The sequence below is a fragment of the Mobula hypostoma genome, chromosome X2 (assembly GCF_963921235.1).
Source record: "Mobula hypostoma chromosome X2, sMobHyp1.1, whole genome shotgun sequence".
Lineage (NCBI taxonomy): Eukaryota > Metazoa > Chordata > Chondrichthyes > Myliobatiformes > Myliobatidae > Mobula > Mobula hypostoma.
Genome location: NC_086129.1, coordinates 17,166,737 through 17,184,237, shown reverse-complemented (window position 1 = coordinate 17,184,237; position 17,501 = coordinate 17,166,737). Strand labels below are relative to the sequence as shown.

The 17,501-nt window shown below is 41.7% G+C and overlaps 1 protein-coding gene across 6 annotated transcripts in view; it reads right to left on the bottom strand.

Annotated features, from left to right (window-relative positions):
• Nucleotides 1-17,501, bottom strand: part of LOC134340898 (rho GTPase-activating protein 32-like) — a 576,830-nt gene that overhangs the window by 418,975 nt on the left and 140,354 nt on the right. For all 6 annotated transcript variants that reach the window (XM_063038475.1, XM_063038474.1, XM_063038478.1 and 3 more), the window contains one exon: nucleotides 1,416-1,481. In XM_063038475.1, the coding sequence (XP_062894545.1) occupies nucleotides 1,416-1,462 (47 nt within the window). In that variant the 5' untranslated portion in view covers nucleotides 1,463-1,481. The remainder of the gene's footprint in view (nucleotides 1-1,415; nucleotides 1,482-17,501) is intronic.

Sequence of the window (17,501 nt, the reverse complement as noted above, 5' to 3'; positions counted from 1 at the left end):
CCCTGAGTCAACGAATGCCGTAGAAATCTGCAGTCAACCACAATACAGCTTGCCTTCTGCTGAGTGAACACTGGGGGACAGGGAGGGAGGAGCACTCATGCTTCAACACCTCTGCTCTGGCAACTGTAAACAGGCAACACCGTGGCTTGAGGCCTAGCCCTCACTATGACCGAGGCCACGCAGGTCCCCAACCACCCATCCCTGCTGTCCGCCAATAAATCAGTAAATCGGACTTGGAGTGTTCCACATTAACAATGTCCAAAAGGGTCTTGTGATCACAGGAAAAGCAACTAAGACAGTCCCTCGCTATTAGACTGCAGGCCTCTTTCGCGTACCAACTCTTCTGAAGCCTCTCTGATGCAAGCAGCAGCACGATCTGCACCAAGTACAGGTCTTTCAGTTCCTCTGGCAACAAGAAACTCGCTGATGTGGTAGACCTGCAGTTCTTGATGTCTAGCAGAATCTTGTGATCATAAAAAATGTTTAAAAATGACAGCAGCACCCTTTGTTGACCCCGTAGAAGCAGAATCAGATTTAATATCACCAGCATCTGTCATGAAATCAAACATCACCATCTTACCGGAAATTAAGGTAAGATGGCAGCATGTGAAGGATCCTTCCTGCTGCAAACACATGTTCTACTCTGAAGAGTATGTTGGCTGAAACACTGAGTTCCAAAATTATAATGCTGTGGTCAAAACAGCACTAGAAAGTGAAAGCACATGCTTGTTCTGCATAATTCTAGCAGAAATCACATTGGCTCTGTGTTAGTGGACATGTCCAACCAGAGGTACAAGAATTCCACAGCTGACAATTCTAAGGGATTAATTCTAACTCATGGTGCCTAAAGACAAATATGTTTTGGTGCTTAACCTTAACCCCACTCCACTTCAATAAAGCCACATTTCTAGCTGGTTGGCTAATAGATACCAGTGCATTCTGTCAACGGACAACTTTAGCTACCTTAAAAGTCTATAAGGATATGGTTCATTGCAATCTTGCCCAAATATATGGCTCCAATAATTTTCAAATTGTTATTGCATATTCTCTAATAGTCTTTTTATTCCATCTAGATTCAAAGAGTAGTTTTCCAAATTTTCCTCTGTAAGTATTCAATTACTGTTAACCAACTCCAAAAATTCTTGCACAATTGTCTCCGAAATTCTCCCTCTGCAACGTACCACCTGCACCCTATTGCTGCACCAAATCCTCCGACACCCATGAAACCTATAAAAGACAATTCGTTTTGAGGATAACACACACAAAATGCTAGAGGAACTCAACAAGTCAGTCAACATTTATGGTGGAGAATAAACAAAATGTTGTGGAATAAATTTTCTCCTTTCTTACATTTTTGAAGCCTTTGTTGACGAGAGTGACTTTGGAAACTTTACTGGTCAGTGATTTACACTCACCTTAGAAAATCATCTGAAGTCCCTCCAACACCAGTAGCACCCTCCATGTCACACTACAGCAAAAACCTAAAGAATGAAAAAGAGTGTCATTAGTCGCATAACATAGCAACACTAATTTATAAAGCAGCAGAAATGTTTGATCAAACTGAGGTACACATCAAAATTCAGACTAAGGTGATTCTTTTTCAACCAGTTCTAAGGCATTCAAACCATGTCCCATTATCTTCAGACGCAATATTCAATAAAGTATTCAAATGAAACACTACAGGACACTTCAAGAGTCCCGCACAGTTAAATCTGCATCTTCTGCACCTATTAAAGTACACCAAATTTCCTCAGTAATCATTTCACATCAAAAATAACAACCTTTATTTAAAATTGGGGCTTTTTTCCATCTGATTTACCTCAAATTTTTGGACATTTTCACTCAATAATTCATACCCTGATTGAGGACTTGACAAGATGTCACGGTGCCTAAACCAGCAGTGTACCTCCTTGCTGATCACTGTGGGAATACTCTCCACCGCTTCACTATGACAGAAAGAATGCACCAAAATGCACAACAGCTGTTGCGAAGCATTTCAAGTATTCCTGTAAGCTATCTAATGGCCTGGCATTGCATCTTACTATGAATCACATTGGGTTATTTCACATGTGATACTCTGTCAGGGACCATAAAAACAAAGGCTGTGTGCACAATAGTGAAACTGTTCCTCTCTGAACAAAACAGCATCCTCGCACTTTTACAACAGCTCTGTATGTTCAGAATTTTAAACTAAATGTATACAACTAAATGAGCCAGTTTAATAAGTGTGAATAGAATTAGAAGAGAAAAAAATCTTCTTCAAAATATTCTTCAATCACTTCGCTGGTTTGAACTCAGCAGGTCGGGCAGCATCCGTAGAAACGAACAGTCAATATTTCGGGTCGAGACCCTTCATCAGCGTCCTGACGAAGGGTCTCGTCCTGAAACTTTGACTGTTTGTTTCCATGGATGCTGCCTGACCTGCGAAGTTCCTCCAGCGTGTTGTGCATGTTGCTTTGATCCCAGCATCTGCACAGTATTTTGTGTTTACGATTTCACTGGCTTGTGCAGCAAAGACAGATTTAATATTACTATTTTCATCAGCTCAAGATGCTCTATTTATGCCAGTTCAGGATGTTGAATGGACTGTCTACTTGACATCCACAAATCTTCCATGCAACTATAATCCTTTATATTCAATAAGCTATGCTTCATGATCAACAGCCTTGAATCAGGATACCATGGGCCTCTTCATCATTAGAATCTGATTTACAATCATGGACTTATGACATGAATTTTTGTTTTGCAGCAGAACAGCACAAAGACAAAAAATACTATAAGCAAATAAATAGTACAAAATGAAAGGAATAATAAGGTAGTTTTCATGGACTGTTCAGGAATCTGGTGGCAGAGAGGAAGTAGTTGTTCCTAAATATTGAGGCCCCTGTGCTGCCCACCCCAGCAATAATAACGAAAAGAGGGCATGTCCCTGATGGTGGGAGTCCTGAATGATGTATCCTGCCTTTTTGACGCACAACTTTTGCAGATTTTGCAAGCTTTTATAGATATGTAAAAAGGAAAAGACTAGTAAAGACAAATGTAGGTCCCCTGCAGACAGAAACAGGTGAATTGATTATGGGGAGCAAGGACATGGCAGACCAATTGAATAATTACTTTGGTTCTGTCTTCACTAAGGAGGACATAAATAATCTTCCAGAAATAGTAGGGGACAGAGGGTCCAGTGAGATGGAGGAACTGAGGGAAATACATGTTAGTAGGGAAGTGGTGTTAGGTAAATTGAAGGGATTGAAGGCAGATAAATCCCCAGGGCCAGATGGTCTGCATCCTAGAGTGCTTAAGGAAGTAGCCCAAGAAATAGTGGATGCATTAGTGATAATTTTTCAAAACTCGTTAGATTCTGAACTAGTTCCTGAGGATTGGAGGGTGGCTAATGTAACCTCACTTTTTAAAAAAGGAGGGAGAGAGAAACCGGGGAATTATAGACCGGTTGGCCTAACGTCGGTGGTGGGGAAACTGCTGGAGTCAGTTATCAAGGATGTGATAACAGCACATTTGGAAAGCGGTGAAATGATCGGACAAAGTCAGCATGGATTTGTGAAAGGAAAATCATGTCTGACGAATCTCATAGAATTTTTTGAGGATGTAACTAGTAGAGTGGATAGGGGAGAACCAGTGGATGTGGTATATTTGGATTTTCAAAAGGCTTTTGACAAGGTCCCACACAGGAGATTAGTGTGCAAACTTAAAGCACACGGTATTGGGGGTAAGGTATTGGTGTGGGTGGAGAATTGGTTAGCAGACAGGAAGGAAAGAGTGGGAATAAACGGGACCTTTTCAGAATGGCAGGCGGTGACTAGTGGGGTACCGCAAGGCTCAGTGCTGGGACCCCAGTTGTTTACAATATTTATTAATGACTTGGATGAGGGAAATGAATGCAGCATCTCCAAGTTTGCGGATGACACGAAGCTGGGTGGCAGTGTTAGCTGTGAGGAGGATGCTAAGAGGATGCAGGGTGACTTGGATAGGTTGGGTGAGTGGGCAAATTCATGGCAGATGCAATTTAATGTGGATAAATGTGAAGTTATCCACTTTGGTGGCAAAAATAGGAAAACAGATTATTATCTGAATGGTGGCCGATTAGGAAAAGGGGAGGTGCAACGAGACCTGGGTGTCATTATACACCAGTCATTGAAAGTGGGCACGCAGGTACAGCAGGCGGTGAGAAAGGCGAATGGTATGCTGGCATTTATAGCGAGAGGATTCGAGTACAGGAGCAGGGAGGTACTACTGCAGTTGTACAAGGCCTTGGTGAGACCACACCTGGAGTATTGTGTGCAGTTTTGGTCCCCTAATCTGAGGAAAGACATCCTTGCCATAGAGGGAGTACAAAGAAGGTTCACCAGATTGATTCCTGGGATGGCAGGACTTTCATATGAAGAAAGACTGGATGAACTGGGCTTGTACTTGTTGGAATTTAGAAGATTGAGGGAGGATCTGATTGAAATGTATAAAATCCTAAAGGGATTGGACAGGCTAGATGCAGGAAGATTGTTCCCGATGTTGGGGAAGTCCAGATCGAGGGGCCACAGTTTGAGGATACAGGGGAAGCCTTTTAGGACCGAGATTAGGAAAAACTTCTTCACACAGAGAGTGGTGAATCTGTGGAATTCTCTGCCACAGGAAACAGTTGAGGCCAGTTCATTGGCTATATTTAAGAGGGAGTTAGATATGGCCCTTGTGGCTACGGGGGTCAGGGGGTATGGAGGGAAGGCTGGGGTGGGGTTCTGAGTTGGATGATCAGCCATGATCATTATAAATGGCGGTGCAGGCTCGAAGGGCCGAATGGCCTACTCCTGCACCTATTTTCTATGTTTCTATGTTTCTATATCTCAATGGCATGGAGAGTTGTGCCTGTGATAAAGCTACAACCCTCTGCATCCTCTTGTGATCCTGCCCCACAGCAGGTGGTGATCTAAACAGTCAAAATACTCTGCACATCTATAGAAATTTCTAAGGATCTCTGCTAAAGTCTCTTTTGTAACATATCAAATCTGCTCAAGCTCCTAATAGAGTAGAGCTGCTGCTTTGCCTTATTCATGATTGCACCAATGTGTTAAGCAAAATAGATCCTCCAAGATGTTGACACCAACAAGCCGAAAGCTGCTCACTCTTTTCACCATTGCCTACTCAATGAGGACTGCTGCACATTCCTCTGAGTTCTCCCTCAATCGATTCCCTGGTCTTGCTGACGCTGAGTGGCAGGTCGTTGTTTATCTTACTCCTGTACAACTCTTTCCCATTGGAGATTTTACCAACAGTCATCTGCAAATTTACAGATTATGTTTGAACTGTGCTTAGCCACACAGTCATGAATACAGAGAGAACAGAGAGTTAAGAGTGGGCTAAGCATATATCTTTGAGGTACACTTGCATTGATTGTCAGCCAGGAGATGACATTATTATCAATCCATACTGAATCTCCCGATAAAGAAGTTAACGATTCAGCTACGGAGGCTCAGGTTTTGAAGCTTGGTGATTAATATGGAAGGGATGTTGGGTGTTGAACACCAAGCGTAATTGATATACTGCAGCCTCACACATGTTTTGCTGTTGGCTAGGTACTCCAAGGCAGAGTGGCAAGCCAGTGAGTTTGTATCCACTGTAGACCTGTTGCGGCAGTAGGCAAATTGCAAGAGGTCCAGGATCCTTGCTCACAGCCGGTGACTTCAAACAGGCCAACTGCAAGAGTATGGCACTGAAATATTAGCAGCACATCTGTCCCACCAGGAGCCCCAAGCAACCTTGACCATTGCTCTTTCTCCCTGTAAGCAAACACAAACTGAAAAGTAGGATCTGAAGAAACAGAGGAAATTCTATACAAATGCTTTTAGTTAGTAGACTGGTCCATAATCAAAGACTCAACAGCCAACCTAGATGAGTCACCTTCATCAGGGACTTTATACCACAGAGTACAATCCAGGTGTGTCCCAAAATAGAAACAATGGATGAACTGAGAGATGGATTCCTTACTGAAGTCCAGCACTGCAGTGATCAAACCAAATCACCTTGACCTACACAAGAAATCCCAAAATACAGCCTTCATAAAGCTATCAGGAATGCCAAAGGACACTATCAGTCCAAAATTGAATCCTAGACCAGCCGTCAGTGTGGCAAGACTTGGATGCCATAATGGGCTACAAAACAGTCAGGCAGCAACGCCAACAACAGTACATCCCTTACCAGTGAACTCAATGCATTTTATGCACATTTTGAACAGAAGGGCAATAAATGTCACCAACTATCTTAACAGCCTCCAACACATATGAATCCACATTCATCACCGCAGATATGAGATCAGTTCTCCAGAAAGTAAACTTGCACAAAGCACCTGGCCTGGATGGAATACCAGCCATGTCTCTAGATCCTACACAAATCAGCTGGCAGTGGTATCTACAAACAACTTCAATCTGAGGATCCCACCTGCACTATTAAAATTCAAAGTAAATTTATCTAAGTACATATATGTCACCATATACAACCCTGAGATTCGTTTCCTTTCAGACATACATACTCAGTAAATCCAAGGAACACAGTAGAATCAACGAAAAACCACAACCAATAGGACAGACAAACAATTAATGGGCAAAAGGCAATAAACTGCATAGTCAAAAGAAAAATTTTTTAAAAACCTAATAAATAAATAAAAGAAAGCAAGCAAGCAACCGAGAACATGAGATGAAGGGTCCTTGAAAGTAGGTCCGTAGATTGTGGAAACAGCTCAGTGATGGGGTGAGTGAAGTTATCCCCTCTGGTTCAAAAGCCTGATGGTTGAGGGATAATAACTGCTCCTGAACCTGGTGGTGAGTCTTATACATTCTTCCTGATGGCAGCAGCGAGAAGAGAGAATAGACCATCCCTGCAACAAAGAAATAAGGTAACATGCCTTAATGACTACCCCACCCCCAATGGCTCAGACATCCACCATCATGAAGTTCTTCGAGAGGATGGTTACAGCTCACATCAACTTCAACCGTACAGGCAACTGCGACCTCTGAAATCTGCCTACCACTGAAGCAGGTGTATAGCAGGTCCATCCCCATGGCCCTGCACTCACCTCCAGAGCATGTGAATAATAAAGACATCTATAATCTAACTATTTATTGACAACAGCTCCAGCTTCAATACCATAATTGTGAGCAAACTCATCTCCACACTCCAGACCTTGGAGTCAACATTCCTCTTTACAACTGGATCCTTGACCTTCCTAACAAAATTCCCTGGCCTTACCACTCTTCTCTGGAACTTCTGGACATAAAGACACCTACATCAGACTATTTTATATTGACTACAGCTTCACCTTCAATACTGTAATTCCAAGCAAACTCATCACCAAGCTATAGACCATAAGAGTCAATGCCTACCTCTGCAAGTGGATCCTTGACTTCCTGGCCAACAGACCACAATCAGTACAGATTGGCAATGACATCTCTGCCATATTTATCCTCATCACTGGTGCTCCAGGTTACGTCCTCAGCCCCTACTTTACTCCCAATTCGCACATGACTGCATGACTGGATTCTGCTCTAATTTCATCTCCAAGTTTAGTAGTGGGCTGAATTTCAAATACTGATGAGTCAGAAAAATACATCACAGAAACAGGCCCTTTGGTCCATCTAGCCCATGCTGAACCATTTAAAATAGCTAGTCTCATCAACCTGCCCCTTGACCATAGCCCTCTGTAACACTGCTATCCACTTACCTATCCAAACTTCTCTTAAACGTTGAATTTGAGCTCACATGCACCACTTGCACTGGCAGCTCATTCCACATTCACGACCCCCTGAGTGAAAAATTTCCCCTCATGCCCTCATGTTCCCCTTAAAGTTTTCACCTTTCACCCCTAACCCAAGACCTCTAGTTGTAGTCTACCCAACCTCAGTGGAAAAAGCCTGCTTCTATTTACCCATCTATACCCCTCAATTTTGTATATGGCTAACAAATATCCCCTCAATCATCTACTTTCCGAGGAAGGAAGTTCTAACCTATTCAATCTTTCCTTACAATTCAGGTCTTCTAGACCTACAACATTCTTGTAAATTTTCTCTGTACTCTTTCAACCTTGTTTACATCTTTCCTGTAGGTAGATGACCAAAATGCACACAATACTCCAAATTACGCCTCACCAATGCCTTATTGAACTTCAACATAACATTCCCATCTCCTCTACTAAATACTTTGATTTATGAAGGACAATGTGCCAAAAGCTTTCTTTATGATCCTATCTACCTGTGATGCCACTTGTAATGAATCATGGACCTGTATTCCTGATTCCTATGTTCTACCACATTCCTCAGTGCCCTACAGTTCACTGTGCAAAACTTAGCCTGGCTAGACCTACCAAAGTACAACACCTTGCACTGGTCGACATTAAATTCCATTTGCCATTTTTCAGTCCATTTTTCCAACTGGTCTACATCGCGCTGCAAGCTCTGATAGTCTTTCTTGCTGTCCACTCCACCCCCAATCAGCTAACAACATTATCATCCAGATCATTGATGTAGATGACGAACACCAATGGACCCAGCACTGATACCTACTGCACTCCACCTGTCATAGGCCTTCAATCAGAGAGGCAACCATCTCCTACCACTCTCTGGCTTCTCACACAAAGCTGATATCTCATCCAATTTACTACCTCATCTTGAATGCCAAGTGACTGAACCTTCTTGATCAACTTCCCATGCGGAACCTTGTCAAATGCCTTGCTAAAGTCCATGTAGACAACATCCACTGCCTTGCCTTCATCAACTTAGTTGGGGACTTCCTTGAAAAACTCTTAAGATTGGTTAGACACACCTACCATGCAAAGCCATACTGACTATCCCTAATCAGTCCACGTTTATACAAATACTGATCTATGTGGTCCCTTAGAATGCCTTGCAATAACTTTCTCACAACTGATGTCAAGCTCACTGACCTTTAAGTTCCTGGTTGCTGTTTAGGGCCTTTCTTAAATAGAAGGACAACATTAGCTATCCTCCAGTACCTCATCTGTCACCAAGGATCATTTAAATATCTCGGCTAGGGCCCCAGCAATACCTGCACTTGCCTCCCGCAGGGTCCGAGGGAACACCTTATCAACCCTAATTTGCCTCAAGACAGCAAACACCTCCTCCTTTGTAACCTGTGTAGGGTCGATGACCTCAATGCCGCTTTGCCTCATTTCTATAGATTCTGTCTGTCTCCCAAGTAAATACAGATGCAAAAAATCCATTTAAGATCTACCCCATCACTTTTGGCTCCAAACATAGATTACCATTCTAATCTTCGAGAGGACCAATTTTGTAATCCTTTTGCTCTAAACATATCTGTAGTATCCCTTAAGATTCTCCTTCACCTTGTCTGCTCAGGCAACCTCATGCCTTCTTTTAGCCCTCCTAATTTCTTAAATGTTCTCTTGCACTTCTTATACTCCACAAGTACCTCATTTGTTCTGACCTGCCTATACCAGCTATGCACCTTCTTTTTCTTCTTAACCAGGGCCTCAATACCTCTTGAAAACCTAAACATGTTATCTTTACCTTTTATTCTGACAGGCACATACAGGTTTTGTACTCTCAAACTTTCACTTCTGAAGGTCTCCCACTTACCAAGTACGCATGTGCCAGAAAACAGCCTGTCGCAATCAACACTTCCCAGATCCTTTCTGATACCATCAAAATTGTCTTTTGTCCATTTAGAATCGCCACCCACAGAGTAGACCTATCCTTTTCCATACAGTCGGCCCTCCTTATGCGCGAGGGATTGGTTCCGGGACCCCTCGCAGATACCAAAAAAAGCGGATGCTCATGTCCCTTATTAAACCTGTATTAATGCGGTGGACCTTAGGACCCAGTGGAACCCCGGACCTTATTTAACCTGTCTCAGTGCAGTGGGCATTAGGACCCGATGGCGGAGCTCTGAATCCACAGTGTTTCTGTTCACAACAATAATCACGATTGAAAATAAGTGGAAATAATAAAGCGATGAGAAAGAGGTGAAACGCCATCGGTCAATGGAAAAGCGTTAGGCTACAGTTGGTCAACGATCGGAACAATTTTAAAGGATAAAGTGAGAAAGGCCCTGCCTGATTAAAGCTACAATTATTACTAAGCAACGCAGTGGTTTAATTATTGGGTTTTAGGGTTTTGATCCTCCACATCAACCCGGCACGGATGGAGAGCGCGTTCAGGAGTGCTCTGTCACTGGAACTTCTGTTCCCGAGCCCGGCGCTGAAACATACGTTTCTTAAGTATTTTATATGCATAGAAAGGTAAAATATATACTATATACTAAGACAAACGTTTGACTAACTGACGCTAAATAATACCAGATGTACTTGTTCCGACTTACTTAGTAAGAAAACTTGCATTTTCTTTTCGATCCCGATCCATGATAACCTACGCACATCCTCCCGTGTACTTTAAATCAGTTGTAGATTACTTATAATGCCTAATTCAATGTAAATGTTATGTAAAATAGTTGTTATACTGCATTGTTTAGGGAATAATGACAAGAAAAAGAAGTCTGTACATGCTCAAACAACAAGTGCTGGAAGAGCACTTCCGGGTTTTCTTGATTCGCAGTTGGTTGAATTCACACATGCGGACCTCACGGATAAGGAGGGCCGACTGTATTTACTTTGAAACTAATGACATTATGATCACTGAATGCGAAGTGTTACTCTACAAACACTTCGTGACCTGCCCTGTCTGATTCCCTATTAGGAGTTCAGCATGGTCTCTCGTTGAGATTTCTATGTACCGATTAAGGAAACTTTCCTGAACACATTTGACAAACTCTATCCCATCTACTCCTTTGGCAGTATGGAATCCCAGTCAATATGTGGAAAGTTAAAATCACCTACTATATAACAACCTTATGTTTCTTGCAACAGTCTGCAACCTCTCTATAAATTTGTTCCTCTAAATCCTGTGGACTGTTGGGTGGTCTATAATATAGTCCCATTAACGTGGTCATACCTTTCTTTTTACTCAGTTTCACCCATAAAGGCTCACCAGACGCATTCTGCAGTCTGCCCTGATTGAGCACTGCCGTGACATTTTCCCAGACTAGTAATGCCACCCTTTAATTCCTCCTGCTCTGCCGTATCTAAAACAGAGCCCTGGGATATTGAGCTGCCAGTCCTGTCCCTCCTAAAAGCCAAGTCTCACTAATGGCTACAATATCATAAATAACATGGGTGGATTCATACCCTAAGCTCATCTGCCTTTACAATACTTCTTGCATTGAAATATACACAGCTCAGCACATTAGTTGCACCATGCTCAACCTGTTGATTCTTCACTCTGTCCAAGGTTTTAAAAACATCTGTCTCCATAATCTCTCTACTATCTGTTCTGGCATTCTGGTTCACATCCCCCTGCAATTCTAGTTTAAACCCACCCTGTGCAACAGCAGCAAACCTTCCTGCTGGGAAACTAGTACACCCCTCTAGTTCAGGTACAGTCTCTTCTGTACAGGTCCAACGTTCCCTGGAAGAGAGCCTAATAATCCAAAATCTAATGTCCTCCTTCCTACACCAACTCCTCAGCCACGTGTTAAACTGTACGATCTTCTTATTTCTGGCCTCACTAGCACGTGGCACAGTTAGCAATCCTGAGATCACAACCCTAGAGGTCCTGTCCTTTAACTTAGTACCTAACTCCCTGAGCTCACTTTGCAGGACCTCATCACCCCTCGTTCCCATGTCATTGGTACCAACATGGCCCAAACCTCTGGGTGCTCACTCCGCACCCCCCCCCCCGCAACTTTCTGCTGAGGACTCTATCCAAGATGTCCTGGACCCCCACACCCAGGAGATAACATACCATCTAGGAATCTCATTCTTGTCCTCAAAACCTCCTTTCTGTTCCCCTAACTAACAAATCCCCTATCACGACAGCTCGCCTCTCCTCTTCTGAGTTGCAGAGTCAGACCCAGTGCCGGAGACCTGACCACTGTGACTTTCCTCTGCCAGGTCATTCCTCCCACCAACGGTATACAGAATGATATACCGGTTCTTGAGGGGAATGGCCACAGGGTTACTCTGCACTGGCTGTTTCACCCCTTTCCCTTTCCTGTCACCTAGTTTCCTGTGTTCTGCACCTTGAGTGTAACTACCTCTCCATATGTCCTCTACCTCCTGAATGATCCTGAGTTCATCCAGTTCTACCTCAACTCCTTAACACGGTCTGTTATAAGCTGCAGCTGGATGCACTTCTTGCAGGTGAAGTCATCAGGGACACCGGAGGTCTCCCTGCCTTCACACATCCCTCAAGAGGAGCATTCAACTATCCTGCCTGGCACCCCTACTGCTGTAACTGTACAATTATAAAGGAGGAAACAATAAACAAACTGGGGGAAAAAATTCTACCTACAGCTTTTTTGTCTTCTCTCACCCAAACCTCTCCACACTGAAGCCTTGAAGAGCTAAAATCTCAAATAACCACTAGATAGAATAAAGGTATCCATTATTATTCAGCACATCCTGCTTAGCAACAAACCTGGGGTCATAATGATCCCAAAGAGCAAGTCAGGCAAGTGTACGATTGCAATTGGTTGGGACTTGAACACAGCTGGTTAGATTTGAATAGACGTTTCAGCATTCAGTGGATTTGATGCAGTGGCTTTTCAGCAAGCCGAGACTCTCAGAATTCAAATCCACTTAATGCCTCCCCCTCTGACCAAACCCAATAATTTCAATCTTATTTGTAATTTCAAACACCCACACTGATTGCAGCAGCTCTGAAAGCATTGCAAATGATGCTAAATAGACTTAACAGACATTGATTTATTCTGGCAGCTTTTATCTCAATTAAAATGATCAGTAAAATGAAACAAATTAAAAGTTGAATAGAAAAGCAAATGGCAGGTCAGGATTTTGAAAGATGAAATATATTTTGTTTAAAAATGATAAAGCAATGATAAATAATAAAAATAATAAAACACTTCCATTCAAGCCATAGCACATATACATTTCCAGACAAAGCAGCAGTCAATTGCCTGATTCTATATATGAACATCATTTTATTACAATGGCAGATTACTATTGGGGTTCATTTTTCTGAACAAACAAGTGTTCCAAATCAAATCTCCAGTACTAGAATTTTTTTAAGAGGAAAGAAAAGCAATAAAGTGTACTTCCCTACAGTGCAGATTGACACATGACGTGATCAAGCCAAAATGCAGTTTAGTGTTCATAAGCTGAACTGTGTAAAATTGTGCTTCAAAGACCGCTCATACACTGATCAGAATTGGGGAATGTTAGATTCATTTAGCACGTAAACTAGTCCTCCAGCCCACTATGTCCATGCCAGCCATTGAGTATATATTTATCCTAACCCCACTTTCCAGCACTTGGCCCACAGCCTTTCATGTCATGGGGTTCAAATTCAAGTTTAGAGGATACAAGCACCATGGAAAATTAGCTTTTTGCAGCAGTAGCATAGCACATTACAAACATGACAAAAATTCTAAACTTAAATCAACACAAATTATATATAACTTGCATGACAAAATAAAACATAAATAAGGATTTTAAATGTTAACTTGCATGACAAAATAAAACATAAATAAGGATTTTAAATGTTCAGTCATCCTAATAATTAAATGCTGTGAGAGTACCTGCATCCATTGCCCCCTACAGATTTAAACCACCCTATGAATGAAAATAGATTTCAAATTCCCACCAAATCTACTTCCACTTACCTTAAACCTGTATTCTCTGGTTATAAGCATCTCTGCCATGGGTAAAGTTTGTCCCAATCAATGGATCTCAATTTTGTAGAGCACAATTAGGTACCCTTCAACTACAGTTGACCTTCACTAATCTAAATACCTGTAATCCGATTCCTTCGATAATCCGGCATTGATTATGCTTAATGTGATCCTTCTGTAATTCAGCATTTTCACTAATCCGGCACTCCTCAAGTCCCAATAGTGCCGGATTAGTGAAGGTCGAACTGTACCTTCTAGTTGAAATTCTCATTTCCAGGCAATACCCAAGTGAATCTCTTGCACACTCTCCAGTCCAATCACATCGTTCCTATAGTACGGCAACCAGAATTGCGCGCAGTATTCCTCCGAGGGCTAATGCTTTATAAAATCATATCAAAATCTCACTGATCTTGTGTTCAATGCCATAACTAATGAAGTATCTTACATGGGTTTTATTCACCTACAAAAGGCAGGGATGATTAAGTATAGTCAGCACAGATTTGTGCATGGGAAATCATGTTTGACAAACTTAATTTGAGTTTTTTTTTAAACCAGGAGACCAAGAGGATTGATGATGGCAGAGCAGTAGAAGTTTACTACATGGACTTTAGCAAGACATTTAACAAGGTCCCTCGTGGTAAGCTGGTCCAGAAAATTACGTCACATGGGATTCCAGGGCATGCTAGCCAGCTGATGATGGAACAGTGGAGGAGGGTGATAACCCTAAATAACGAGTGAGGTGGAAGCTAGAGAGGGGAGGAAGTTGGAGAGTTGAGTGAAGAGGGTGATGAAAAAGGTGAATAGAGGGAGGGGGACACCCCCGGTAGTCTGCTGGATGTGGGAAAGGAACAAAAGCGGATGTGGGCTCTGGGTTACCTCAGTGGAATGTGCTTCTGTTCTCATCTGCATTTGATCTCCTCACTATAACAATGAAGGCCAAGGAGAGAATGAAGAGAGATGAAATGATATCCCATTGAAAGCTCAAAATGACCAATGCAGAACAACCCTCCTAACAATCGGCTACTCTACACTTGGTCTCAACTATGTACAGACTACATTGCAAGCACTGAAAGCATAGGTTGGAGGAGGTGCAAGTGCTGCACTGCCTCACCTGGAAGGTTTTTTTTAGGTCCCTGGATGGTGCTGAGGGTGGAGGTACTGAGAACAAGGGCTGCACATCCTGCAGTTGCAGGGGAAAGTACCAGGCATGTTAGCACAGCAAATGGCACTGTTGCCTCACAGCTCCAACAACTGGGTTCTTGCCTATAGGTGCTCTTTGTTTACACCTTCTTGTTGCAACTATGCAAGTTCCCTTGAAGTTTTCTGGTTTCGTCCCACATCATAAAGTGCTGGCTATCAATTAATAAGCAACCGTAAATTGCTCCTATTGTAAATGGACTGTAATAAAAATGGGAGAACTGCTGGGCACATGAGAGAGAACAGGCTATTGGGAAAGTTGTGGCATGGGATTGATGAGGGCCAGCATAGACCTGTTGGGCCTAATTAGCTCTTTATATATCATAAGAATTACAACGAGGATCCAAAATTAGTTCAAAGAGTAATTGCTAACAGGTATTTTTATGACTGGAAGGCTGGTAGTGTTTTCACAGCATACAAAAATTCTGCCCCTTGCTTCTTGTTATACATAGTAATAGTTTAGATTTAAATGTAGGGGGCATGATAAAGTTGTTCGCACATATATTGTGACAGTGAGAGGAAAGCTTTACTGATAATACTGATAATCTGACTATACTGATAATCTAGTCAAATGAGCATAAATTATTTCCTGCAACAAAAAAAACACAACAGGGAGGTCATGCTAGAAATGCACAATTTTGTTAGCATGTGTATAGAATGCATTTTTGATCACATTTCAAGAAAAATGTAATTGGGCCAGCAAGAGCACAACCGTTATTTGCAAGAAATTGGGCCAGGACTAAAATAATGCAGCTCTGAGGAAAAACTGGACTCCTTTTCCTTGGAATGGGAGAAAACTAACAAACTGAATTCAAGCGTACAAAGTTAGTGACATCCGGATACAGAAAATAAGGACATATTCCATTAAAAGAGTGGTCAAAAAACAGTGGCCAAAGTTTTAAAGTATCTGTAAGATGGCACATTTGTACACCTAGTCTCATCTTTCGTCAAAGATAATATGACAAAGACCTTCTGCATTATAACATACAGTAATTAATAGGTGTGTATGTGTAATGGGTGTAAAGCTTTAAGGTGTAAAGATAGTAGGGGTCTAGAATTCATTGCCTAGTAGGAGATTGGAGGAAGAGATCTTTATCACAAAGAATTGCTTAAATGTATACTTGAAGGCCTGTGACATTCAAGGCTGTGTTTGTGGGGAATGGATCAACTCTTATGCATTCTTAAACACCGTCAATCTAGGCTTTCAGAGATTATGGGGCATGTATATCAAGGCCCCACTATTCCTCAGTACTCCCTCCAGTCCTACAATTCATTGTGTATATCCTGGCCTTTAGGTTTCCCAGAATGCAATACCTAATTTTTCAGGATAAAATTCAATTTGCCATTTCCCTACCTATCTTACCAACTCTTCAATATTATTCTTTAGCTGACGATTGCCTTCTTCACTGTCAAAAGCATCAAAACTTTGCGTTATCTGTGAATTTACTAATCATATCTCCTATACTCAAATCAAGCTCGCTAATGTATATAACAGCAAAAATCCTAGCACTGAACTCTGTTATATTTAACTGTTCACAGGCTTTTAATTGCTTGAAAACCCCCAATTCTTATGTGACTATCAAGTATCCAATTTTTCCCAACCAGTCATGTCTTCGAAAAAATTTGATTTTAACAAAATTATAGTGACTATCCCTGATGAATTCTTGCCTCTCTCTGTGCAGGACATTTCTCTCACTTTTTTCCCAATAATTTCCCTACTGCTGATGTTATATTCACATCCCTGTAACTACCTGGCTAATCAATGTTGCCTTTATTGAATAAGGTAACATTTGCTGTCCTCTGGTCACCTGGAAATTCTTGTATTCAGTGAAGATTTGAAAAATTCAGGAAATCTCTTCTTTTACTTCCCATAGCAGCTTGGTATACATCTCTTCAGCACCAGGGGCGTTACCCACCTTTAATTCTACTGAGGTATCTAATACTTATTTGAGAATTCCACCATCCCTCTCCCCGAATTCTCCAATTGCAATGCCCTCCTCCACAGTGGTGCACCCAGCTGGCATTCAAGCTCAAAAAGGACCGAAGCATCCCACTGATGTGATCATCCAGGTTACAAGTAGCAGCTAGGAGTATTCACATGCTGCAGGCTGTGCAGTAGACATGAAGTGAGGTGTTAATTTTTAAAAAACCCTTTACTTAAGGTGTAATCTAAGTACAAAAGAATTATCATTAGATCAAGCTCCTACTTACTCCTGTTAAGGAATATTAAGCTACAAATCTGTGTCAAAAATATTTTATATTCTAAATCACAATAAATTGTTTTCACAGTTAAGAAGAATGAGCGAGAGCCATTTTTATTATATAAAACGTTAAATGAAAATATGTTAAATGAAAAATACTATTGTAATCATGGGGACGCTGGCAGTTGTCAAATCTGCAGCACACAATAAGGTTCAGAATTTCTGCTATGGTTTGTATTGTACCTCCATGATGAACAGTGAAGGCTACAGAATTGACTGAGCCTGAGAGTTACAAAAAAGTAAAAAAATGATTAGAGTTAAGACTACTTTTCCAACTTAAGATACTAATATCACAATTACACCATTAGATTATGCTCGATGCAC